Source organism: Meles meles, chromosome 17, assembly GCF_922984935.1.
Source record: "Meles meles chromosome 17, mMelMel3.1 paternal haplotype, whole genome shotgun sequence".
Taxonomy (NCBI): domain Eukaryota; kingdom Metazoa; phylum Chordata; class Mammalia; order Carnivora; family Mustelidae; genus Meles; species Meles meles.
The window spans coordinates 33,538,101-33,565,891 of record NC_060082.1 but is presented as its reverse complement, the minus strand read 5'-3'; the positions used below and the strand labels follow the sequence as shown (position 1 = coordinate 33,565,891).

Below are 27,791 nucleotides of genomic sequence, written 5' to 3'. Positions count from 1 at the left end.
CCCCCCATCCCGGGTGTTCGCTTCCTGGTCTTCAGGCCTCAGAAGGTCCTTGATGATTCTTGTCAATCCAGGCTAGAAAGACATCAAGCTCTCCCAGCGACTTAATGGCGGCAGACCGGACCTCCAGCTGAAACCAGGCGAATCATCACAAGAACCTGCCTTTCTAGACCGTGTAATTGTTTTCAGATCTTTCCCCATGTTCCAGTTGTCAGGAGGTTTTCCTTTTACCCATCCATTATATTGGCAGAGCCGATGTACCCTAGATTATTTTTCTAACAAGAAACCCAAATTGTTTTTCCTCGTTTCTTAGTTTGTCAAATGCAGATACTGGCTCGTAGCATCGTTGTGAGGAACAGGTGTGCTGATATCTGCAGCGTGCTTGGGAGAGCAGCTGGTCGGTGGCAAGAACAGTACGAGTCTTAGCCAGTTATAACTTACGCCGGGCAGCCTCTCCAAGCACAGCACGGCCGTGACCAGACTCCCACCTCCTGCCTTGTTAAAGCATTGACATTGGTTGGGAGTGTGGTTGAAATGCAGACTCTCAGGCCTCGTTCCATACCTACTAAGCCAGAACCTGCATTTGATTTTGGCCAAGTCTCCAAAGGACGCATGTGCGAAGCACCAGTTCTGCTCTAGATGAGGTGTGCGTTCTCTATTGCGTGTGCGGGAGAAGAACAGAAGCACTGTTCTCCATCACCCCACCGAATGCGGGCGGCGGTTTACCGACCACAGCGACACCTCGCCGGTAATGTGTTCATTGAGGATCTTGGCTCCCTCTGTATCACCCCCATCTGCAATGGTGTGCGTGCTTTACCTCAACATTTAATTCTGATACATTAGTTCTGATATGTAAAGGCAGAAGAAATGGTGGGGGGTGAAGGGGAGCCCAGGAAATTAGCCAAGAGTCTAAGACCTACACACTCCTTGCGGACACACAGAATTGGGAAGACCAGCAATAAACACTTGTCAAGGGAATGAGCAACTCTGCGTGGAGAGGAGACAGAAGGGTTGGCACACTCTCTATCAGGGTCCCGCGGCCCATCTCCGTCTTCCTCATCTCCCCCCCACCCACGCACCCCCGTCTACCCTTACCTGATCATAGTTGTCGTGGATGATTCTGGTGGCATTGGTGGCTTCATCCCTGCAGTGACACCGCCTCTGCTCCTGCTGAGATCCAGTGGAGGAAGGAGCCATCAGAGGACCTTCCCACCCAGCCCGTTTTTTCTGCCCCAGGTGGCTCAGGAGGGTCAGCTCGGGTTGGAGCAGCGAGCGGGACAAGAGTCTGTTGACAGAGTCGCCCTGTGTTTGGCCAGGGCTTTTCTGGGGTTGCAGCTCACCCGACTTGAAGGGCCAGGAAAGTGGGGGGCAAAGCCGCCTCGTCACCACCCGGTGAATGCGGCACCCCATTAGGCACTAAGTATTTACTGGATCAGTGAATTAAATAACTGATTAAATGACTTAAGGTAAGTACTGCAGGGGTCATGACTTCTGACAACTTTAGAATCCGAGAACAGAAAGGGAAGAGAATTTGCCACAAAGTCACACATTGGCAGGGTTGGGGCTGGAACCCAGGGTTTGTCCTGGTCTAAGTTCTTGTGGGTTTGTTTGGGTTTGGTTTCATTTCTGGTGTTTGTTTCTAATAGAGCACAGTGAATTTATAGACAACCCCTAGGGATAGATTATAGGATGGAGCAACCCGGAGGTCCATGAGTATGGAAACCCCAAAGGGCCACGGACAAAGAAACTAGAGAGAGTCGTATGACAAGCCTGGACGCCTGGGCGTGTCTCTGTCACAGGCCAGCACTGAGGTGGCTGAAGGAATACTTTGACAGAAGGTCACCCCAGGAGGATTATCCATGAGGAAATGGGATCTGCTGAGGTATCAGCTGGGAGGAAGCCCTGAGGAGGAGGTTCCGGACGGTTCTCCCCACGGATGATAGGGCAAGGGGTTTCCCTTGAGTCTAGGAACCATTACAACAAGCCAAGTGGGATCAGCATGTCCTGGACCGTCCCTGGGGCCGTCGGGGAGCAGAGTCCTGAGGTGATCACTCACACATCGTTGCAGAGCCTTCTGCATGTAGAGGAAAGAGTTGGCAATGCTGCTGATTTTTCTCAAGATCTGGGGGTTCAGCTCCTGATGGTCCTTGAATACCTTGTCCACGTAAAATGCCAGGAGGTTCTTGGTCATGCAGCATACGTCTAAGGGCTACAGACACAAGTTAGAGGAAGCCCCAGGGACCATCTTCTCTTACCATCTCAGAGACCAAAGCAGCCTATCTGAGTAAGGGCGTCAAGGAACAAAAGAGCTAAAGGTCAGTTTTTTAAATCCATGTTGGTCTCAGAGTATCCATGTCCTCTCACCACATCAAAACTACTTATGATGGGGGCGCCTGGGTGGCTCAGTGGGTTAAAGCCTCTGCCTTCGACTCAGGTCATGATCCCAGGGTCCTGGAATCGAGCCCCGCATCGGACTCTCTGCTCGGCAGGGAGCCTGCTTCCTCCTCTCTCTCTGCCTGCCTCTCTGCCTACTTGTAATTTCTGTCTTTCAAATAAATAAAATCTTTAAAAAAAAAAACTACTTATGATGAAAGCACCAAGACAGATGGCCGTTTCTTTTTCCTTTTCTTTTTTTTTTTTTTATGGCCAGAAAATATAAGAGTAAGTGATGAGCCTGGTCACAGACTAGAACCGTCTCTACAGCATCCCCACACGTCCTCACTCACGTAAGCTTAAACCCTTCCAGGAATCTGGTGTCTCCCTTTTGAAAGGATCCACATCTGAGCAGCTTTCTGGAAAAGGACCTGCTGTGGTCCTCCCCTCTGTACCCGTTCCCACCCATCAACATGGCACAAATACCCGTGTATAAATATCAGGAGCTCTTGCACACCCGGTGTGTGCTGGGCACAATTTCTTCCACTGTAATGACATCGCATTTATCCTGACAGTCCTGCTCTGCTCCCCCCCACCACCCTGATTTGTCCCTTTTAAACTGCAGGGATCATTTGAATGGAGCGAAGATTTGCAAGAATGGAAACTGACAGCTGCAGGAATGTGTACCTCTGGGTGGGTCTGCAGCTGGCTGAGTGTCTATGTCTCTAAGGGGTGGCCAGGGAGGGGGGGCATGCTTGAATTCCCAGCAGTTGGTTGCGCTGAATTTCCTTCTAGCAATTTACACCCTGCTGAGAGCCAATGAGTTGCCTGGCAGGAGGTTTATAGCTCAGGCTGAGAAGGGAGGGGTATGAAGCGTGAGTGGGACAGGGCCTCAGTCTTCATTAGCATTAAAGCAGCAAAGCCTCCTTGGCCCCACAGGCAGCTTTTCCTCGATGGCAAAACCCTTCTCCTTGTTCTCTCCTGCTGGTTCCCTGAACCAAAGGAGCAAAAAGCGAAACACCTTTGTTTTATCAGGGAGCCGGGGAGGGGAGGGAGAAATACAATAAAAACCTGCCTCCTCATTGACTCTCCTGCCCCATCAACTATTTCTGGATCTAGAGAGGAGAAAGAATCTGGAAACAGAGGGGGCGTGGGGTCAGCCACTGGCTCAACCATTGACTAGTCATTTTCTCTCCCAAGCTAGCGATTTGCTCATTTGAAAATGATGGCTTTGGAATAGGTAGCCTTCTGGGTCCCTTCCCACTACGCTATCCTGTGAGTCTCTCATACAGCGGGCTGGAATAGTATTTAGTAAGTGGCTACATCTATTTCCTACGAATAGATCAGGCCCAATACTGCCTAGAAGAATTATCTCGCTCAGAGAAGCCAAAAGAAAAAGTAAGAGTAACTCATTGCGACTATCCTTCGCACTCTGGCAGATAAATATCTGGAAAAAAAACCTGGATCTTTCTACAATGCTTACAAGGACTGGAGGAGCTCATTTTTTTTTCTTTTTTTTTTCCATTTTATTTATTTTTTTCAGCGTAACAGTATTCATTGTTTTTGCACAACACCCAGTGCTCCATGCAAAACGTGCCCTCCCTATTACCCACCACCTGTTCCCCCAACCTCCCACCCCTGACCCTTCAAAACCCTCAGGTTGTTTTTCAGAGTCCATAGTCTCTTATGGTTCGCCTCCCCTCCCCAATGGAGGAGCTCATTTTTAAGGGTGCTTCTCAGTGACCGCCTTCTGTAAAGTGAATTCTCGCCTTATAAGCCTACTGTTTTGTAACGCACCCAACACCTCTCATCTGGAGAGTTGGAATATCTCTTTACTAGCTTTCCTGCCTCACATTTCCTATTGTAAAGAACACCACCAAACAGTCTTTCCAAAAGATGCTGTGGTCATACAGTCTTTGGCTCAAGAACCTACAGGACCCCTTATTGCTGTATTACAAGGTCAAGGCTCAGCCTGGCTTTGAAGGCTCTTGGTAAAATGACTTAAGTGTATTTTCCCACTTCCTCCTCTTACCCTCACCTCACTCACCTGCCCGACCCTCATGCCACAAGCCTGGTCTTGTTGCCTCACTGTCCCCTAATACACATTCACTGATCTCACACACATTCTCCCTGATCTCTAGACTCCTTCCTCCTTTACCCACTGACCCAGAGCCAACTCAGTTTTTAAGTCACTGTTCATTTTCTCGACTCCCCCATGAAAACTTCCAGAATCATCCTGAGCCACAGACAACCTGTTCCATTGAGCATGTGGCACCCCAAAGTCCCTCTGTAGATAAGTGGCACTTCTTGGGTCCATCCTAGGGGTTTCCAAGTCCCTGAGACACAAGTGTGCATGAACACATCAGCTGGCAAATAAGAAACCGGGCATATTTAGAAAGAAGAGATTGGGAAGGAGAAGACAGGGTGGAGATTTCTTTCTCAGCCCAGGGCCATTTCACCATAAAAATAACAATACAGAAAGAGCAGATCCAAACCAATACCTTGATGCTATGCAGGGTCTCTGGTGTGGACAGGATGGTGACATTTTGGAAGGTGTCCTTAGCTTGCTATGGGGGGAAACATAAGGACAGACACAAGCCATGAGTACTCTGTGTCCCCCTGAGACTCAAAGGATAACAAAAGGAACTAGCTCTTCAAGTGAAGATGGAAGATAAGACACGCTCCCTTGCCCACACCTTCACCCCTAACCCATACTCACGATGGTTTTCTTGATTTCCTGGAAAGTCTCTTCTATAGAGTGTATGTCCATGGAGATCAGACACCTTCTCAGACTTCGGGTGTGCACTGAGCACAGGAAGAACATAGCAGCCACGAGCCAGAGGGAAACACGCTGTGCCTTCATGTCCTGCAGGAAGGGGGGAGGTCAGCTGCCCAGTTGAGCAGGGAAAGAAATGGGGACTCCTGGCCAAGCTCCCCTCTGTACCTAGCGAGGCACGCCAGACAGCAGCCAAGAAAACGAGACTAAGTACCTTAGCCTTGTGGAGTTCATGGTCATGTGTCTCCTCCTCTGTTTTTCTTGAATCAATTGAATGAGCACTCTCCCTCCCCCGGTGCCCCCACCTTCACCCCAGAAAGCACAGTACAGGACTCTCTCAAGTCCCAGGGAGTCTATTTGTGTGGATATCACTCCATTATGACTCAACAGGCTCATTTTGTCAACAGGGATGAAAAGCATTGTTTTTAATAAATTAAATAGGAAAAACAGGGTTGGTAACACGCCCTGGGAATTAGGCAACAGATCTGAAAAACCCTAAAAGCACATTTTTTAAATGTTTGCTCCCGAAATAGGCGACACCCTTTTGTTATAAACCCCCGATGTGTATCTGCTTAAAATCATCTGTCTGAAGCCAACTATGAAGATGTCACCTTCCAGAGAAGATGGGAAAGGGAGGCACAAGACACCTCCAATCAACGAATTAGCCACAGTGAAGCGAAAGAGGTGGGCAAGTTGGCAGTTCCCCTCTGTCACTCACTGAGCCCAGGGGCTGTGAGAGACCTGTGTGCAGCTCACTCGTCCTAGGTGGGGCCAGACTCGTCTAGTCCCATCACCCTCCCTGCCTCTGTCCTCTCTGTCCCTCTGTGTTACACTCAATGGTGTCAGGCAGACACAGGGAGAAAAGTCTCCTCCCCTGACTTGCCCCAGCACTAGCCCAGGGCTTAGCCTTCAAGAAAGGCTTAGGACAGCGTGTGTGATGAGACCAGCCCTCTGCCCAGCATCCTCCACGGTGCCCACCCAGAGCTCTGGCTTCCAGCTGTGTGTGTGTGTGTGTGTGTGTGTGTGAGACCAGTGGCTGTGCACAAGCTAGGAAGCCAGCTGCGGGGACTGAGGAGCCCCCCACCCACTCCTCACCATCGCTTCCCATGCCAGAGCTGCAAAGACATGTGTGAGACTGTGAGCCTCGGCAGGCCCCGCTCCCCACCGCCATTCCCCAGTCTTCCCTGGAATTCCCAGGCTCTTCTCCAGAAAGCCAAGAAAGAGCAAACCCTGTTTCGAAAACCATTTTGCCTCGTGTCTTAGTAACTCGGCATCATCCCCACGAGGGCACAGCTGTAGAGAGAGACCTCACCATGGAGCAGGCATCGTGCCAAAGGGCTTCATTCCTCTTTTTTCCAATCTCTCTCTTTCTGGCAAAGCGGGAAAACAGACCCCCATCGGCAGGGAAGACTGTAAGTTCTCCCACAGCTCTATCCCCACCTCGAGGCAACTAGGACACTTCTAGAAAGTCAAGTGACTGGGAAGAGAGTACAGTTTTTCCTCTGACAAGACGACTCTGAGAAGCAGTGGGACATCCTCTGATCACCCCCATGCCAGGAGCCTCCGACCTCATGCAGAGGACAAAGATGCCCCCCTTAGCTCGGGTAGGCGAGCCCAGACACCTTGGCCGATTCAGAAACAGTAGTAGCTAATGTTTATCATACATGCCACGTGTCGGGGGCATTGTGCCGAGCATTTCCCACAATTTTCTTATGGAATGCTCACAACCACCTTGTGAGGTGAGTGGTTTCTCTCCCCATTCTACCCAAGAGGAAACTGACACAGAGAAGTGACGACATCTGCCCACGGTAGGCAGCCAGTAAGCAGCTGAACCAGGGTGGGGAGACAGGCGGGCTGGCCCTCAAGCCGGCTCTCCTTGCCGCCACAGTGTCCATGGACAGTAGCATTCCCTCCGGGGACTCAGCTGGATATCCCAGCAGCTTCCCTCCCACCAGACAGACAGGGGCGCCTTTCTGATCCAGTCCCACTGAACCAACCATGCTCCTTCCATTTAAAGAGCTATTTAATATGGCAAAGCCTTATTTTTAAAAAGAAAAGTTATCAAATGCCCAGCACACCTTCTAGAACAAAAAGCTTATAGTAAATAATAGATCCCTTCCTCTTCCCTTCCCTCCTGCCCTCCTTCTTCCCCATTCTCCATCCTTGCTTATCGAGAACAAGGTATGAAGAGGCTCGTCCTCTCCATGAAGTACCCTTCCCCGTCCTACAAAATCCCCAGGCCATACACGATGTCCACAGGTCACCTCTCTGCAGCAATGAGAGCCGAGGGCTAGGACGGCGTGCGGCCCGCGAGCGTCTCACCTCTCACCAGGTGCTTCCAGCCACCCCTGTGTCTTCTCTGTCTGCCCTTCGCCACTCGGAAAGGGCTGGTCACTTTTATGCAGGTGGATAAGAGGAAATGCTGTCAAGGTTTACTGGGTGGGTCCACCTTTGGGAGATTATTTTTCTCCTTGTTTCCTTAGTATCTCATTTCCCTAATTGTTTTCTTGCTTCTTTGAGATACAACTGATTAATCATTATTAAGAAATGCCTCTTTCTTCTGGGTCTTGACATGCAGCTTCTAGGAAGAATAAACTCCCCACCGCTATGCAAATGAGAATTTCTTGCAATTCTGTGTCCATGCAGAAAAATCCAAGTTAGGTCACTTTCCTGAGAGCTATGTGGCATGCCACCAACTGCACCCTGCAGGCAAACTCGGCAAAGTACTCTCCTGCAGCCCCACCCTGACGCAGCCAGCCCCAGGAAACGGTGCAGGTGTCCTTGGTCCCGGCACCCTTCCTCTGCCCGAAGCTTCATACAGCTGTTGAACACCTTTTGGTGCCAGGTGCTAGCAAAATGCTCTATGTGCATTATTTTGTTTAACCTTATGAGAAACCTCTTTTTCCCCCTCTCAGAAATGTATCTACTTGGCCAGCATTTCTTTCCTCTTCCTCATGTCTCTTGGAGGATGCTTTCATCTCGATTAGTGCAGGGAGAGAAAATGAGCGGTAGAAAGTGGGAAAATGAGGAAGTGGAAGGGCTTAGCAGCCAGTGGCAGACTCAGGAACTGAGCCTAGAGTCCTTGCTCATGGAACAGAAGACCCTCCATCCCAATTACTCTTCCTATACAAACTCTACATCATGACTCCTCCGAGGAGCAGGGTTTGGGGTGATGGCGAGGGAAGCATAGGTTGTAAAAAGTTTCCTCCCCGAGCATGACATCCCCAAATAAGCAGAGCTTGTTTTTAACCGAACGAAGCGCTCTCAATGAAGATGGGCTACAATTACAAGAGACCCACTGGCCCTTTGGACAACAGGTTGGGGCAGACCTTGTGTGCAGCTAGACGGGGGAGGGATGGGCAGGACACCGGCAGAGAAGAAAGAGGAACAGGGAAGTCTGGGGTAAGTGTGAGGGCAAGAAGCTATGAGGGCTACAAACCTTGTCCAGCATCTTGGACTTAATGATTTAATACATGTTCTAAGAATACAATACATGATTTTAATGGCCACGGTATACCTCTAGATTTATACCCTGCCTTTCCCTCTTCTCTGTGAGACCTTAGACAAGCTGTTTATGACTTTTCTGAAGCTCAATAAAATAAGCAAAAAATAAACTATGAGGGTCAGAATGAGCTAATGGACTTGATCCCTGATAAGCACTCCATAAATACTCTTTATTCCGATGCCGTGTGCTAGGCACCTGAAAAAGGAGAAGACACCTTTGTTAGGAGCTAATAGGTGTCTCTCTGTTCCTTCTGGCAGGGAGAAAGGAGCTCTCTTGGTTCCAGAGATCTCCCACCCACCCAGCACTGCTTCTCCGCAGAGGGGCTGGCCTCTCCGCAGAGGGGCTGGGCAGGAAGGTTGCTGCTGTGTTCCCAGCCCGGCCTGAGCCTCCTGGCTCATAGCTACCAGATGGTGGCCCGGACCCACATGCTACGTGATTGCAAAACTGTCCCTTCTGGCTCTCACCCTGTATTCAACCCCTCACGTATTCAGACTGTATGTTCCGACCCAGCTTTCATTTCAGGGCAAGGATGTCATATCAGGGAACTTGCAGCAGAAGGAAAAATATGTGATGTGTTTCTAGCTTCTTTCCAGCACACAGAACATTCTAGTGGCTGGGACTCTAGCTGCCCACCTCTGCTCCCTGTGGCTGGCAGACTGGAGGCGAGACAGTTCATCTCTGAGCCTTTATTTCTTCCTTTGCAAAATGGTGCTGACTATGCCTACTGAATATATGCCGTGTGGGCAGCGTATGCAGATTTAAATGACCTGGCACATAACAGGAGTTTCAAAAATGGTAACCTTTGGGGCAGCTGGATGTCTCAGACGGTTAAGCATCAGACTCTCGATCTCAGCTCAGGTCATGATCTCAGGGTCGTGAGTTCAAGCATGCTGGGCTTCATGCTGGCTGTGGAGCTTACTTAAAAATGTTTTTAAATTTAAAAAATGGTAACCTTTGTTACTAATTTTACAGTCCCCTTTTGAGGCCTTCAATTGGGAGGAGGGAGAGACAACGAGAGATGATTTCCTTCCATCCTAAACCTTGCTGCCTAACAATATAATGCTTAAAGTGAGAATATAGATTATGATGGAACGGCATTCCTTCCAGGACTGCAGTCAAACTGTGGATTTGATCCATAAATGTGGGGCTATGTCTAACCTTAGTGTTGGATCTTCTAGAACCAGCTGGAATACCAGAGCTCAATTTTCCATCTGGTACATGGGGAAGCAGAAAGAATGTGAAGGAAGACTTCCCGGCCAGAAAGGAGAATGCTCTGAGCTTGATGTGTGCTGGACACAGCTCTCTCATGCCTTCCAATCCCCCGTCCTCACCCACTATCCACTCCAACTTCATGAACTGTTCGTGGTGGTGCCAAGGTAATTTCCTCTTCATAACAGAGTGCAGCTGGCCCACTCCTCTAAGTGCTAAATCCTGGACAGCAGACAAAGAGTGAGCCGGGCATTGCACAACCCCAGAGGGCACCATGCCCACTGTCTTTTATGGGAATGAAGCTCCATTTAGTTGAGCAGTGGGACCCTACTGAGTGATCTGAACAACATGGATAGGGTCTATATGAATGATTTGGAACCTATCATTGTGAGAATGATAGAGAAAAGGTCTGTAAAAGAAAAATGTTGGTACTAGAAAGAATGATAGGGAAAGGGTCTGTAAAGGAAAGAAATGTTGGTACCGATGAATGGATATTCTATCTGGGAAGTAAATAGGAACATAAAAGAATATAAATGTTGAAATGTCTTGATAAATACATTTGGATTATAATGATTTGTATATAGCTGTGAAAATAAGGCCAAAATTAAAAAAGGATAAATTTCTCAGTCCTTGAGGACTTTGAACTTAAAAAGTTTCTCCTTTGTTTGGGATTTAGAAATGAGGGTCAGAAAGGATAGCAGAGAGCACTCAGCTCATCATTCCCATTATAGCAATGAACAGATGAAGGCGTGAACCAGCCCTCCAGCCACACAGTGAGGAAGTGGCACCCTATTCTCAAACCTCCATCTCTTGACTTCTAGCTCCGTGCCCTTCCTAACCCCATGCTGCTTTCTTATCTTGGGATCACGTGGAGTGGAACAGAACACAAAGCTCTGGGGAACCTCAAGCCTGTTTAACAGGAGAGGTGATGTAACTCTCCCAAGCCAAGATGTTCTGACTTGCCTTCACCCAGGAAGTCCATGACCTAAGGAAATCTGAACTGGCCGATCCTGCCTCGTGGGAGAGGGGAGGACAAATTGGGTAGCTCTACTACAAACACCGGCCGTGTCTTCTCCTTTCTCACCCACAGGGCTTACAGTCAAGGGTAGATCTGCTGATCTAGAGCGTCAGAACCTGTTTGACGCCTTATGCTAATGGATTCTACAGGTCAAGTGGCATGAAATATAACCCCTACAGAGACTGGGGAGGGGGAGCCACGGATGGGTAATGGAGTCCAAGCATGGCCTCCCCATTCCCTTCCTGGATCACTGACCTGATCTCATTCCCAACAACGCATCTTCTCCTAGGGAAGCCAGACTTTCTAAAGTGCATATCCAGTCTTGGTTCTTCAAAGCCTAAAACTCCCAGCATGGCTCCCAGGAGCTACTAAAATAAAGGGCTAGCCTGACTCCATAGAACTTCAGAACCATCATAATCGGGGTGTCCACATCTTCAACTTCATCTCTCTTGATGCGCTCCAAACACTTCACTGCCCCTCCTCACCTAGAAAGCCCTCCCCTTGCAGTTTCTGCTATGCAAATGCTCTCCAGCTTTCAAGACTCAGCTCTGGTGTGACTTCCTGTGTGAAATCTCTCCCCTCTTCCTTTCCCTCTGCCCTCTCCTTCCTCCTCCCTATCTCCACCCCAGCTGAGTTGACTCCTCTTTCTTTTGTATTCCTACTGGATGGATACCCAGATGCCCAGGTAACTGTGAGTTTCAGATAAGCACATATAAGTGCTCATGCATCTAAAAGTTAACTGGGCTTCTGTGTTTTCATCAGTTGAATCTGGCAACCTTACACCCAACAGTCTATAGAATTCAACCCCAGCCAGGGGAAGACCCAAGTTGTATGAGGCCTGTAGCTCATATAATCAGGGAAGGAGGGTACTTTTTAAGAAAATAAATTTTAAAATAAAAGTACAAAATTAGAGACTAAAGTGAACTGAGGGTTTTGGAGGGGGGAGAGGGGTGGAGGGTTGGGTGAGCCTGGTGGTGGGTATTAACGAGGGCATGTATTGCATGGAGCACTGGGTGTGGTCCATAAACAATGAATCTTGCAACACTGAAAAAAAATTAAATTACATTTTAAAAATATATAAATATATGGGTGATAGAAGAGTAATATATATATTGAATATATATATTTATATATTTTAATCATTCTAAATAAAGATCATTTTATATATATAAAGTGAATCTTTATTTAGAATTATTAAAAAATCATTACAAATTACAAATTTTTTTTTAAACAAACAACTGACTTTTTTTTTTTTAAGATTTATTTATTTGACAGATAGAGATTACAAGTAGGCAGAGCGGCAGGCAGAGAGAGAGAGAGAGGAGGAAGCAGGCTCCCTGCTGAGCAGAGAGCCCGACGCGGGGCTCGATCCCAGGACCCTGGGATCATGACCTGAGCTGAAGGCAGAGGCTTAACCCACTGAGCCACCCAGGTGCCCCAACAAATTACAAATTTTCAAAGCTGACAAATACCACACACCACAAAATCCGGGAAGATAACTGAATACTTTTATCAATTAACATCTCTTTGTTTCGTCATTGATGATGAGTTTTAAATGTTATTTCCTATGAAGAGAATAAAAAGAACAGTCTGTCTTTCCTCTAGCATGGTTGTCCAGATTTGGGTTTTTGTTGTTGATCGTGCATGGCGTATGTGACTGGTTTGCACCCTACACACACGGAAATTTCTGCTTCACGAAGTTCCCATCAGAAGAGAAAAAAGTATCTGATTCATTTCTAATTATATATATTGCATTATTGAATTAATGTTTCTATGTTGACTAGATTTTAATGAAAACCAAATCTTTGGCTTATAATTTTATATGGCTGGAAGAATTTTCAACACATTTCCTTCTGTCTCCATACATTTCAAACTTCGTTTCTCTTCTGCTCCCACACTTCCAGTAACAAGAATCAGCACCATGGCTGGAAGAAGGGGCAGGATGGTGTGAGATAGCTCACACACAATCCACTAACGATATCTTAACCACATACAGATGTGATTATAAGCCATGGAAATATATCTCGATAAGGGCCAAATGCATCCCCAAGTCAACCACCTACTCCTTAGCCAGATCGCCCAGGTATTGTGGCTTCTGTAATAGCACCCACCATGAGGAGAAGTCAGAGTGAAAAAGGACACTGATCTTAACTGATTAGGCTACCATACCTTCGTCTCATGAATTTTACAAGACATATGAACATGGCTAAGATCCCTCCACAGACTTGAAAAGAGCCCATGCAAGTGAGGGACCTGAAGCTTAAACTTCCTTAGCCAAACAGTAAATCCCCACCGACCACAGACTCCGGGATAGTTACATTGCATTTATTTGTACTTTTGTAATTTAATTTTTCTTTTTAATCAAGGATGACCATGTGCACGATTTTGGAAGGCGTATTATGAGGAAAACTGCAGCCCTCCCTACTCCCTATTCCTATGCCCATTCAGGTTCCTCTTCTGCTACCCAGCTCCATCATTCTGAAAACACGCATTTGTTGCTATCTCATACTCTTCGTTTTAGAAGTGATCTATTGACTTACTACAATGGAAGATGAACATTTAGCTCTTGTATAACATCCCATGCCAACATGCTCACTTCCCTCCCCCGTCCTGCCAGCATAAACGTATAACAGTTGCACTTCTTTCCAGGCAGCATGTCATGAAAGTCCACCCAAGGAGGCATGAGCCATGGGGAGAAGGTGAAGTCCTGCTCTTGGGCCCTTGTGTCTCTACTTGCTCCAAGAAGAACCAGAAGAAAAGGATTGAATCCAAATGTTCCATGTGCTTTTCATTCCATTAGCTTACGTTTCTCATGGCCACGAACTCAGAATTCACAGACCGAAGGGGCTAGATTAACAGGACTAGCTAAGAACTGTTAAGCATGTTTATTAGCCCAGGAACAGTATTAAGCACTTATATACATTATCTCTTTTGATCATCCTACCTGCTCCAGGAGGTAGATGCTATGTTTGTGTCTATTGTTTTAGCTGTGGAAGCTGACACCTGTCAAAAGCTTCACCCCGGTACACCGGGGAGCAGGTGGCGGGGCAATCTAGGCATCCTGGCTCCAGCATTCCCCTTCTTAACCACTTCATTCTACCAGACATGAAGAAGCATCTGGTTCAGGCTTCTCATTTACAAATGAGGAAGGAGCGGAGACTGTGAGAGGGAGAAGTGTCTTGTTCAAAGCCACCCAACTGAATAGTGGTGGACTGGGGACCCGTGTCCCAGAACTCTCAATCCAGTGTCCTTTTCATTCACTTGACCATTGTCATTTCTTCTGGCTTCTTCCTACAAATATAGAAACCTTCTTAAAATTAAAAAGAAAAGACATCTCTTCCCTCCATGCAAAGAAAAAGCAGAGCAGTAAATGGTATAGAGAATATAGCTTGAGAGCACCCTTCCCAACCAACAAATCCAGGCATGTCAGCAAAAACTCATTCTGTAGAAATCGGATGTGGTTTTTCCCTTATTGGTAAAATGAACCGTGTCAGTTAAAAAGAGCTGTTCCCACGGGCACTGGGAGCCAAGAAGTTCCTGGAAACCACTTCATCTCAAGAGACCTAGGGGGGAGGAGAAGGTTGCACTGGACGCTGTCGACTTACTATATAGTTTTAGCTAGCGGGCAGCAGAGTAAGTGCTCACAGATCTGCAATACTTGAGGTGGGAGAGCAGACAGGCGGGAAGACTACACCTTGTGTCCACATCGTCTCCTGGAGGAAACCCCAACCAGCAGCACCCCAGCACTGAATTACCCCAACTCTTAGGATCCTGTCTATCCAGAAAGCCAGAGGTTTTGCTTAGACTTTCTTTCCTAGGGGATAGTCTTTACACGTTAGATTAAACCTCCACCATATTTCATGTACAGATTCACTCTATCTGGCATGTGTAGTGGAAGCCAGCTGTTGGCATCTTTCAGAAGTGAGCTAGGAGGGGCACCTGGGTGGCTCAGTCTGTTGAGCGTAGGACTCTCGATTTCAGCTCAGGTCATGATCTCAGGAGTGTGAGACTGAGCTCTGCATTGGGCTCCTCGCTCAGCATGGAGTCGGCTTGGGTTTCTTGTCTTCTGCTCCTCCCTCACCCCTGTCCCCCACATGTTCTCTATCTCTCTCTCTCTCTCAAAGAAATAAATAAATCATTAAAAAATAATGTGAGCTAGGATTTCCAGCTTATGGCTCAAACTTAAAATATGTTGTGTTTTTCTCCCAGAATCCTCTTGCTCCTCTCCATTCTTTTCCACTTGGTCTCCTCTCAGCCCTTGGGAACTTACTCTGTGCTCTGTTCATTTTCACTTTGAGTTAGTGGAGCCACTCTGAAATCTCCCTCCCGTCAGACTTGACGACAGAGACTCTGTCTCCTCCGTCAGAGTGTGTGTTCCGGCTAGCAAGTAGATGGCTCCTTTCCTAAATCAACCTTTTAGCTGGAGAATGCAAGTAAGGTCAAGTTCTTGCTAGGATACAAATTCTATAATGGCAGGCATCTTTTCTGTCTTTTTCATTATTTTGCCTCCAGAATGTAGCACATAGTAGATACTCCATAAATGTTGAGTGAATGAAGGAATAAATAGCAGATAATGGAAACTTCCAAAAGCATAGAAAATTGTGGAGTTTTTTTGGCATTTCCCTACAGCCACAGAGTTCTGGTGAATTCATCATGAAGAGTTTGCCCGCTAAGCTGGTTGCCCAGTAGGGAAGGGTCCCCGGTTTTGTACCATAGAAACACTTCTGTGTGCCCTAGGTGAAACACTACCATAGAAAAATCAGTCAGGTGCAAAGGGTTTGCAGGCTTCTCTCCCAGCATCCACAACAATCAGCCCCCAAGAAGAAGTGGAGGCAAGCAAATCCTGGCTGCTGAAGTATGGAATTACATGGGTCTTTTTCTTTCAGTATATGCACCCATGTTAGCGATTAAACAAAATGTGGTATCAGAAGGAAAAATTTTGAATGTGACATTTTCTAGATACTAAAGAATTATCAAACAGGAAGAGAAAAAAATTGAATTTAGGCAGTTATGTCAAAGTAAAAATTATCATTTTTGTCTAATGCACTTGAAGCACAGTAACACTTCAACACATTTAAGTGCCGGATTAACTCATCATCCCTAAAGCTTTTCTTATAGCAGGATCATGGTTTAAGCACAAAAAATCATCATGGTTTAATGATGCCCAGTCTACAGATCCAAGATGTCTGCCTTGTTCCTTTGAGAAGTTTGTGAAATATATGGAATGATGCCTCAAAATGTGCAGAACATACAAACTTTCTCACTGATGTCCATCCATAAACAATCAGGAGTCCATGAGCTCTAAATTTAAAACCTCAAAAGACTTGGATTTGGGTCTAATTTTGACATTTGCTGGATGTATAAAGGAGTGAACCTCTGTGCCCCAGTTTCCTCATCAGGAAAAGTGGGGTTGATAATTCCTGCCCTGTCCTCCTATGTTGCAAATCATTGCTGCATCCATGTGTAAGGGACAATAAGGAGCAGAGTGATGGCATTTGTCTGGAAAGAAAGAATTGCCTTTTCTCTCTACCTATTTACCTAAGAGTAGCTCACAACATGCTCTGTGATGAAAGTCACAGAAAGAGACAAATCTGATGCTGAAAGGGAACCACCACTGGGCTTTTCAATCGAGTTTTTTCAAGTTAGTCCTGCCTATAGAAGGGTCTTTCCAGAGTGGGAGGCTTGTACTATCTCTTCCTTAGGAAAAATCAGGAGAATAATTTCTAACCCCCATAGGTCTATAGGCCCCCCTGACATTGGCAAAGCCAAATGATGTTGAGTTATGGAATAAGCCTGGACTTAGGGTGACCAACCATCCCAGGATGCCCAGGATTGAGAGGTTTCCTGGGACACAGAACTTTCAATCCTGAAGATGGGAATGTCTGAGGTGAACCAAGACAACCTGGTCACTACCAGTTTGACTGAGAAAGAAGGGCCAGATTTGAGATCTAGTGCTTAGTAGCTGTGCAACCTTGGGCAAGTCCCATAAGGCTAACTTCTATTAGCCTCAGTGTTCTCATCTAGAACCTGGGGTAAGTAAGGGCAAAACAGCATAACATATATGTCCACTCCTAGGTAAAGTGTGGAACTTAATAATTATTTTGTTTTTTAGTAGACTCCACAGCCAGCATGGAGCCCAACACAGGGCTTGAACCCATGACCCTGGAATCAAGACCTGAACTGACATCAAGAGTTGGATGCCCAACCTACTGAGCCACCCAGGCATCCCAGGAAATGGTTTTTGATTTGAAAACAAGCAACAGGAATGCAACTCACTGAGAGGAGTCTGTGCCTTCTACTTCTCCACCAACACTCTTCCCAGTCACTGGTATGCTCTGTCATCATCTCATACTCTCCAAAGCATTTTCACAGATGGTTTTGCTTTATATTCAAAGTTCCTCACAAGCAGGGAAGATGTTCCTAACATCTTTTTTTCAGACAGGAAACTGAGGCTTAGTGATTGGAGCATCACACACCAACGTGGGACTAGACTTCCAACCTGAGCATTTCAGTGTCTGGTCCAGGTGCCTTCCCTCCAGTCCATTCTCCTTCCCTCTCCCACGGGCAGCTGCTAGTGCTTCCCCTAGCCTGGGGGACAGGCCTCTGGGGACTTAACACTCTACTCTCACCAAGAGTGGCAGTTCCACTGGTGGGCACCAGGAGACATTTCTCCCCTCACCACACTCCCCTCACTCATGATCATTGCTGGGCACCACAAGATTTAGGGATGAAAATGTTCTTTCCCTCGGAACACGTGGAGATCCTTTGACCGAGCTCAAATGCGCTTCAGTCAGATCCTTCTTTTTATTATTTTTTTTAATTAACATATAATGTATTATCAGCCCCAGGGTACAGGTCTGTAAATCGCCAGGTTTACACTTCACAACACTCAACCTTCCCCAATGTCCACAACCCAACCACCCTCTCCCTACCCACCTCCCGCCGGCAACCCTCAGTTTGTTTTGTGAGATTAAGTGTCTCTTATGGTTTGTCTCCCTCCCAATCCCATCTTGTTTCATTTATTCCTTTCTTACCCCTCAAAGCCCTCATGTTGCCTCTCAACCTCCTCATATCAGGGAGATCATATGATAATTGTCTTTCTCTGATTGACTTATTTCACTAAGCATAATATCCTCTAGTTCCATCCACATTTTCACAAATGGCAAGATTTCATTTCTTTTGATGGCTGCATAGTATTACATTGTATATATATATACCACATCTTCTTTATCCATTCATCTGTTGATGGACATCTAGGTTCTTTCCATAGTTTGGCTATTGTGGACATTGCTGCTATAAACAATTGGGTGCATGGGTCCCTTCGGATCACTATATTTGTATCTTTAGGGTAGACCCAGTAGTGCAATTGCTGGGTCATAGGGTAGCTCTATTTTCAACTTTTTGAGGAACCTCCACGCTGTTTTCCAGAGTGGTTGCACCAGCTTGAATTTCCACCAACATTGTAGGAGGGATCCCCTCTCTCTGCATCCTCGCCACATCTGTCATTCCGTGACTTGTTAATTTTAGACATTCCAGTCAGTTCCTTCTTAAGAAAAGCAGGAAACTCATCCCCATGGATTTGTGCTTTGAGAATTCCCTTGGCAGGAAGCAGCCAGTAAGACCTCCAAGGGGCACTGAAGAGTGAGAAGGTGATAGGCAGGAAAGCAGAAACAGAAGCCATTCTCTACATTACTACTCACCCTTCTGCTTCAGTCATGGCTCCTCCCTTCCAGACCTTGCATAGTATTAGGTTTCTCTCTCTCTCCCATCTCTCTCTCTCTCTCTTTTTTTCCCCCCAACTTCTAGGATTTTATTACAATGAGTTTTTAAAAACAAACAATCCACCAGTGTGGTGGTGAGGGTTGAGGAAAAGGGGAGGGGAAAGGAATTCTGCTCTACTGATAACAAAGCTGTACCAGCACGTTCTCCTTGTAAACCATTAGGAAAGGAATCCTTGTGGACGCCTCAGCTGGTTGAACATTGGACTCTTGATTTTGGCTCAGATTGGGATCTTCTGAGATCCAGCCCCCAGTCGGGCTCTGTGCTCAGCGGGGAGTTTGCTAGAGATTCTCTCTCTCCTCCCCCTCTGCCACCCACTCACATCCCCACTCCCATGCTAGCGTTCCTCCTCTCAATAAATAAATAAGAAAATTAATCCTTGTTTTACTAGGGAAAATTTGTGGAGACTACAGAAAAGAGGAAGGAAAGAAAAGTGATCACTCACAGGAAGGAGAGAAAAGTGGGCATTCTCTCCAGGAAAAACCTTGTTGCCTTTTTTTTTGTTTTTTAACTTGGATCACCAAGAGAAAATGTTTAGAGGGTGAACACAGTGACCCATATCCCTATGCCCCAACCCCCACAGGAGACCTAACTTGAGCCACCATAGCCACTTATACATTCATTCAATAAACACTGTTGCGTTGTGACGTACCAGGCACTGAGTTCTGTTCTGAGGATGGTGGCAGACAACAGGAACAGCCCCGGCCCCCCACAGACCTCTCCGTGGTAGAGACAGGTCATTAGCCAGTCACAGCCACCACATCGTCCTTACCACCCAAAAGCTGACCTCCATGCTAAGCACTTTTTAAAAAAATATTTATTTATTTGAGAGAGAGAGAGTGCGCATGCCCGCACACGTGCATGCATGTACGCAGAGTCCCTGCTGAGCGAGGAGCCCCATGCAGAGCTCAGTCCCATGACTCTGAGAACATGACTTAAGCTGAAACCAAGAGTCCAACTTTTAACCTACTGAGCCACCCAGGCCCCCATGTGCTAAACACTTTTAATTATCATTTTATTTGTTCTTTATAACCCTGCGAGGAGGTCCTATCCTCAACCACATCATACAGATTGAGACAACTTAGATTAAAAACAAAAAAAAAGTTTAAATATTTGGACAAGAGTCTATTGCGTTAGTGAGGGAGAAGCTGGGGTCTGGACCCAGAGAGTCTGACTCTGGAATGGGGTAAGGATTAGGACAGTGCTGCCCCGGGAGATGCTGTGTGGTCAGAGAAGAGCTCCTGAGGAAGTGAGGTTTACCTGGAAACACAAGACAGAAGTACCAAATTCCACTCTTTCCTCCAGATCATCCACCAGATTCCAGTGTCCCCCCTTTCAGGATTCCCACCCTATGTTTTGCCCCTATCGTGGTTCTTCAAGACCCTACATTTGCCATTCCCATGTGCCTTACTTTTCAGCCCTTCTATCCTGCGTGTTTCACCATCAACCCTTCTCAGACTCCCTCGGGCTCTCAAGCTTCTTACCCAAGACCCTGCTCTGCCTCATTCTCTCAGGAGCATCTCGGAAATTCCGCCCCTCTCCTCACCCCTGAAATGTTCAAGTTTAGCCCAGAACTCCGGTTTTCCCGGCACCAAATATTAATCACAGTTCAGGCCCAAACTGCCATGCTCAGGTTTCCCCAGATTCTTGGGAGGGTGGGGCAGGGACGTGATTGAGGAGGAATCTGGGACTTTTCAGCTCCTGGCCACCCCGGAAAGACAGGGCAGGAGCAAGGCCTGAGGAAACGTGACGAACCAGGCACCTCTACCAAATTAAGGGGCCGACCAAGCCTTCTCCCCGTGTGTAATTGGCTTGCATTCCAGAGGGTCTGCTTTCCCTCCTGCCCCAACAGCCCCGGGTTCAAAGGGCAAAGGAAAGGTGAATGCTGATCCCAGGGAGCAGATCCCAGAGCAGTCTGTCACTCCTCACGTCTGCCTCTCCTTAGCTCTGCCAGGGCCGGGGAGGCTGGGGAACACCTGGCAGGTGGCAAGCTTGCATCCACCTGCCGCAGTGAAGCCAGCAGGAGACACACCCAGACTGTTAGCCTCACACACTTCCTCTTCCAGAGGATTCCTCTTTCGGGAATTCTAACCTCAGGGAACTCCCAGAGCCTGAGGAGGAGGAGGAGCGTGTGGGAAGTCACTTGAGGGCTCCTTCTAGGGAAAAGCCTAATGAGGGTGCAGAAAGGACTTTCAACAAGGTCAGCTCTTCCTCCGAAAGCTGCAGAAGTCGTCAGAGCCGTGGCAGCAAACGCTTACACGGTGCTTACTGTGTGAGGCCCAGCTCAAGAGTGCTTGATAGACTCGACCTCATTTGGGTCCTGCTGCTCATCTGGTGATTTGGAGAGCATTTTCATTTGCAAAAATCTGTTTTATCATCACATCATTCATGGATTCCACACACTGAGCATCTACTATGTCCCACTGAGGACACAAGTTTCTTCTCTTCAAGCATGAAGGATCTAGTGGGAAAGACAGAAATGAAAAGAATCGTCCATTAGAGAGGGATAAGCGCTTTCAGAAAGGGAAACCCGTGCTGTGGGAATATCGTGGAGAGTTACTTAATGCGAACTGAAGTGTGTGGGGGTAGGGATTATCAGAGGAGGCTTCCAGGTGGCCGTGACCCCTTGACTGAGTCTTCAAGGATGCATAGGAGTTAGTCAGGGGCAGGGAAGGGAATCCATGCTAGAGAGAGGCACAGAGGTGCCTGGAAATGGAAAGTCTGGGAAGCACATGTTGGTGGATGTGAGCACTTTGGAAGTGAGGGAGTGGTGGGGGTGGGGGCAGGAAGGCATGAGGCAAGATCACGAGATCTTCAGAGTTTACACTTCATGAGCTGTGTCAGAGGAGCCTCGCCGTGCCGGTCCCCAGCTGTCCTTCGAGCCACCCCGGCTGAGGCCGCGTGGAGTAACCACTGCCCAGATAACCACTAACCTACTTTCTGACAGTATGAATCAGTTCGGGTTTCCTAGTATATTATATAAATAGCATCATATAATACATAGTCTTTTGGGGTCTGGCTTCTTTAACTCAATATAATTCATCCATGAGATTCACTCATTGTGTTACATGTATGAAAAGTTCATTTCTTGGGGCACCTGAGTAGCTCAGTCAGATAAGCTGATCTGCCTTTAGCTCAGATCGTGATCCTGGAGTCCCGGGATCGAGCCCCGCGTCAGGGTCCCAGCTCAGTGGAGAGCCTGCTTCTCCCTCTGCCTGCTGCTTCCGCTGCTTGTGCTCTCTCTCTCACTCTCACTCTATCTCAAATAAATAAACAAAATCTTTAAAAAAAAAAAAAAAAGAAAAAGAGAAGTTCATTTCTTGTTACTGTTGAGCAGTATCCATTGTATGGATATACCACAATTTCTTTATTCGCTTACCTTCTAATGGACTTTGGACTGTTTTCTGGTTTCAAACTATTGCAAATAAAGCTGCTATGAACAGTCGTGTAAAGTTTTTGTATGGATGTATACTTTCTTTTCTCTTGAGTAAATGCCATAGAGTGAAATGGCTGTTCGTGTGGTAGACACTAGTTTACATTTTGGTGAAGTTGCTGTTCAAATCTTATGCTGTTTTTAAATTGAATTGTTTCTGTTCTTTTTTTCTTTCTTACTACAAAATCCTTTATTGTCCTCCTGTAAGGTCATGGCATAAGACAATATGGGATGCTTCATGGATTTGCCTGTCATCTTTGCACAAGGGCCATGCTAATCTTCTCTGCATCATTCCAATTTTAGTGTAGATGCTGCTGAAGTGAGTGCAAATTGTTCCTTAATATAAAGTTTAATATAAAGTTTATATTTTCTGGACATAAGTCTTTTATTAGATATGTGCTTTGCTAATATCTTCTTCCATTCTGTGGCTAGGCTTTACATCCTCTTATTAACAGTGGCTTCTGAAAAGCAGGCGTTTTTAATTTTGGCAAAGTCCTGTTTATCAACTTGTTCTTTTATGGATGGTACTCTTGTCATCATAGCTATGGAGTCTTTGCTTAATCGAAAATCCCACCAAGACTTCGTCTTTTCTTCTAAAAGTTTCATAACTTTAAGTCATATACTTAAATCTATGATCCATTTTTGTGTGTGATGTGTGGTAAGTATGAAAATTCATTTTTTAAAATGATATCCAATTGTTACAGCACCATTTGCTGAAAAGACTATCCTTTCTTCACTAAATGTCTTTATGTCTTTGTCAAAAATTAGTTATCCATGCATGTGCAGGTCTATTTCTAGACATCGTATTCTGTTCCCTGATCTATTTATCATTCCTTACTGTCTTGATTACTATTGCTTTGTGATATGTCTTGAAATCAGGACACAGGAACCCTCCAAATTTATTCTTCTTTTTCAAAGCTGTTTTGGCTAATCTCAGTCCTTTGAGTTTCTATACAAATATTAGAATAAGCTTGCCAATTTTTACAAAAAGTGTCTGTTGGAATTTTTATTAATATTCATTGAATCTATAGATCAATTGGGGGAGAATTGCTACATTGACAACACTGAGTCTTCTGATTCGCGAACAAGGTACGTCTCTCCGTTTACTTGGATCTTCTTTAATCTCTCTCAGCAATGTTTCCTAATTTTTACTGCACAGTTTTTCATATTCTTTATCAAAGTAAGACCTATATTTCACATCTTTTATGCTATTGTAAATCATAGTTTTCAACTTCAATTTCTGATTGTTCATTGCTGGTAAACAGAAACACAATTGATTTTTGTACCTTAAGAAACACAATTTTTTGTATATTAATCTTGTATTCTGCGGTCCTGCTTGACTCACTTACTAGCTCTAGGAACCTTTTTGTAGATTTTATAGAATTATCTATGTAGACTATAAATAAGACAGTTTTATATCTCCCTTTCCAATTTGGATGTCTTTTATTTTATTTATTTAGTTTTTGCCTTATTGCAATGGCTAGATTCTCAAATAAAATGATAATTACAGGTGATAAGAATTAATATCCTTGTATTGTTTCTGATATTAAGGAGAAAGTATTCAGGCTTTTTTCATTAAGTATGATGTTCGCTATAGGTTTTTCATAGGTGCCCTTAGCAAACTGAGGAAATTCTTTGCTAACATAGGCATCTGGTGCTATAAATTTCACCCTAAGTATTGCTTTAGTAACATTCTGTGAAGTCTGACATGTGATGTTTCTATATTCATTCAGTTCAAAATACTTTTTAATTTCTCCTTTGATTTATTCTTTGATCCAAGGTTTTTTGTTTTGTTTTTTTTAAGAAGTACATTATTTAGTTTCCAAATATTTGGGGAATCTTCAGATATCATTTTCCTGCTGAATTCTAATTTAGTTCCATTGTGGTTAGAAAACTGTGTGTGTGTGTGTGTGTGTGTGTGTGTGTGTGTGTAATCGTCAATTTGCTTTTGACTAGTGTTACCATGGTGTATCGTAGGCATTTTCTGCATTGTTTTTTACATTTAACTTATTTGTGCGTTGAAAGTGTGTTCTCTGTGGACAGCATGTGTGTTTAAAGTGTCTCTCTCTCTCTTTTTTTTTAATCCAAGCTGATGAGTTTTGCTCTTTAATTGGGGTGGTTTACATTTCATGTGATTATTGACGTGACATGTGACTATTGATGGTTAGGTGTAAGTCTATCCTCCAGCTATTTCTTTTATTTGTACCGTCTGTTTGTTCATGCTTCCCCCCCCCTTTTTCTGTATTCTTTTGATTTCATTGACTTTATTATTATTATTCCATTTTATCTTCTTTGTTGACTTATTATATGTAACTTTTTTGTGTGTTGTGTTGTGTTAGTGGTTGCCCTAGAGCTTAGTATATATCTTTGAGTCATTACAGTCTTCCTTCAAACCTGGTATCTGGTATCAGATACCACTTCATTTAAAGTATAGAACTGTATAATAGCCTATTTCCATTTCTGCCCTCCCAGTCTTTATGCTATCATTGCCGCATTTTACTTGCACTATGTTACAAACTCCAAAATGTATTACTATTTTTTAATTTTTTATTTATTTTTTAATTTTTTAAAAAGATTTTATTTATTTATTTGACAGAGAGAGAGAGATCACAAGTAGGCAGAGAAGCAGGCAGAGAGAGAGGAGGAAGCAGGCTCCCTGTTGAGCAGAAAGCCCAATGTGGGGCTCGATCCCAGGACCCCAAGATTGTGACCTGAGCCGAAGACAGAGGCTTTAACCCACTGAGCCATCCAGGCGCCCCTATTACTGCTATTTTTAAAAAGATTTTACTCATTTATTTATTTGAGAGCTAGACAGTGAGCATGAGCAGAGGAAGGGGCAGAGGCAGAGGGAAAAGCAGACTCCCTGCTGAGCAGGGAGCCTAACACAGGGCTTGATCCTAGGACCCAGGATATGACCTGAGTGGAAGGCAAACACTTAATTGATTGAGCCACCCACGTTCCCCACATTATTGCTATTTTTTAAACATTTAGTGTTTCAATAGATTCTTAAAAGAAATAATCTGATACATTTATTTGTGTAATGCCATTTCCAGTGTTCTTTGTTTCTTTGTGTACAATCAGATTTCCACCTGATATCATTTTTCTCCTGCCTAAAAGACTTTGAGTTCTTGAAATGCAGGTCTTCTACCAAAGAATTCTTTCAACTTCTGTTATGTCTAAGAAAGGCTTTCTTTTACCTTCATTTTTGAAAGATATTTTCAGTGAGTATAGAATTCTAGATTGACACATGGTTTGGTTTTTTTCTTTTTTCCTTTTGGTATTTTAAAGATAATACTCCCCTGTCACTTGCATTCTTTCCAAGGAGTTTTCTGTTATCATCTTTATCTTTGTTCCCCTGCACATAGTGCGTCTTTTAGCCACCTGGCTGCTTCTAAGATAACGTTTGATTATGATTTGCCTTGGTGTCATTTTATTGCTAAGACTGTGTGTTCCATTGGATTGTGCTATTCCCATTTTGCTGTCTAATCTTCCAAATCATGTTGATAATCAGGTAGGACTGACCTAACCAAGAAAGCCGTGTATGTAACAATTTAAAAAAAGGGCATATACTTCAACTCAGGATTTCAAAAGGACTTGTATGACTGAACTACCCAGTGGAAAGAGAACTATATGCAACTTACCAGTTAACTGAAGCAGGTAAGCATTCTTCTTTTTTTTTTTTTAAGATTTTATTTATTTATTTGACAGAGAGAGAGAGAGAGAGATCACAAGTAGGCAGAGCAGCAGGCAGAGATAGAGGGGGAAGTAGGCTCCCCGCTGAGCAGAGAGCCGGATGTGGGTCTGGATCCCAGGACTCTGAGCCTAAGGCAGAAGCCCAACACACTAAGCCACCCAGGTGCCCCAAAGGTAAGCATTCTTAATAGCCAAAAATGTTGATTGCTTCTTCTGCTATTTTCTCTGTGGCAGTTTTAAAACGTGCCCTTGCCCAGATTCTTTGACATTCTTCCCACTGAGAAATGAGATCTGTATCTCCTGTCCTTGAATCTGGGTTCTGTGATCACTTGACTAGTTGTTTACAACTGAAGCAACACTGCCCATTTCTGGGCTCAGACTTGAAGACCCTGTCAGTTTCTTTTTCTTTCTTAAGATGCTTGCTCTTTGATCCCATCCACTCTGCCATAAGTAACCCCAAATTGCCTGGAGAGGGGCCCACATGGAGAGAAGGCTCAAAGCCCATCACCTTGGCTGAGCTCCCAGACAGTCGGCACCAGCCATATGAGTAACACATTTTAAAAGCTGATCTGCCTGCCCCAGTCTAGCTGTTACAGTTACAGCTGGTGTGGCACAGAAATGATCCATCTACAGCGAGTCCTGCCCAAAGTGCAGATTTGTGAGCAAAATGGATGCCTGTTGTTTTAAGTTTTAAGTTGTTTTAAGTTTAAGGGATAGATAAACAGAATGTCTTCCTTAAAGAACTGGATTCCTAAACCTTTGTCTCAGACAAGTAGCTTCTGCTCTGATCTACTGTGGTTTCCTCTTTTCCTTCTGTACCAGGGTAATCCTGTCCTTTTAGAGGATTTACACTGCTATTTGTAGAAAGCACTTGTTCTTCAAATTTGTATGTGTTCAAAGTGTACTGTAATTATAGCTCTATTAGCAGGTTTCTTACAAAGCTCGGATTCCCTCTGTTACACTCCATGGGCCCTGTGTATTAATCATTGTCTCTTGCTAGTCTTCTAACCTACGCACTCTGCTTTGGCATCTATTTTCTCTTCCTAAGCAATGTTCTATATATGGCTGCAATCTCTACCCAACTCCCATCTAGTGTAGGAGTCCTTATTAAAAGCTTCTGCCACTGAATCAGTTAGGGTTCCCTCACAAACAGTTATTTGAATACAGAGGGTTTAATAGATGTTAATACATACAAAGATCCTAACTAGATACCTGTATTAGTCAGGTCTCTGCAGAGAAACAGAACCCAAACATCTTAATATTCATAAATAAATTTATTTCAAGGAACTGACTTACGCAGTTGTGGGGGCTAGCAGATCTGAGTTCTGTAGAGCAGGTCAGCAGGCTAGAAATTCTCCAGCAAGAGCTAATGTTGCAGTCTTGAAGCAGATTTTCTTCTTCCTCCAGGAAACCTCAGTTTTTGCTCCTCAGTTTTTGTCTTTCACCTGAGTGGATGAGGACCACCCACATTATGGAACAGAATCTCTTTAATCTAAAAGGAACTGATGGTGGATGTTTGGCACATCTACAACATATCCAGCCAGCAACACCTGGATTGGTGTACGTTAAATAACTGGGTGCTATAGACTAGCCCAGCTGACACATAAAACTAACCATCGCAGTAACAAAAGGGTTAAAAGAGAATTAGAAACTATCGTGGAAGTTGCACTGCTAAGATCTGAGGAAGCAAAATGAAGATTGAAGTTATTAAAACTTAGAAACTTAGTAGACAGACCATGAGGAACTGAAACTCAGACCACTGAGTAAGAGCTATTGCTCAGCCAGTGTTAGTGGCCTGAGTTCAGAAGAGGGGACTCAGGAGACTGGGACCCAGATCTTTGCGGAAAGGCACTGGCTGGCTGTTGTGGGTGTCCCCAAGGAGACATAATGAAACTGATTATGCAGGTGTTAGAAAAACTGCAGACTGGACTCAGCGGCTGCTACAACACGAAAATGCTTACGCCATGGTGAAGTTTTGCTGGGGTAATACTCACAGGAACTGCAAGCA

General features: G+C 45.1%; 1 protein-coding gene and 1 non-coding gene across 2 annotated transcripts; both read right to left on the bottom strand.

Annotated features, from left to right (window-relative positions):
• Positions 1-31: 31 nt before the first annotated feature.
• On the bottom strand, positions 32-5,233 carry IL19 (interleukin 19). Its single transcript, XM_045981984.1, has 5 exons — positions 5,090-5,233; positions 4,872-4,937; positions 2,054-2,206; positions 1,093-1,167; positions 32-127 (listed from the first exon to the last, which is right to left on the bottom strand). The coding sequence occupies exons 1-5, from the start codon at positions 5,231-5,233 to the stop codon at positions 32-34; spliced, it is 534 nt and encodes a 177-aa protein (XP_045837940.1).
• A 17,077-nt stretch (positions 5,234-22,310) lies between these two features.
• LOC123928528 lies at positions 22,311-22,419 on the bottom strand. The gene has a single exon (XR_006815742.1). It is a non-coding gene; the product is annotated as a U6 spliceosomal RNA (small nuclear RNA).
• Positions 22,420-27,791: the final 5,372 nt, after the last annotated feature.

Bases quoted from the DNA above. Each gene is read 5' to 3' on its own strand.
- IL19 (XM_045981984.1), bottom strand. From the start codon at position 5,233: ATGAAGGCACAGCGTGTTTCCCTCTGGCTCGTGGCTGCTATGTTCTTC. The intron at 2,207-4,871 runs GTATTGGTTTGG...TTGTGTCTGTAG, and splicing joins AGACCCTGCATAGCATCAAG to CCCTTAGACGTATGCTGCAT. The intron at 1,168-2,053 runs GTGAGTGATCAC...ACTGGATCTCAG, and splicing joins AGAAGGCTCTGCAACGATGT to CAGGAGCAGAGGCGGTGTCA.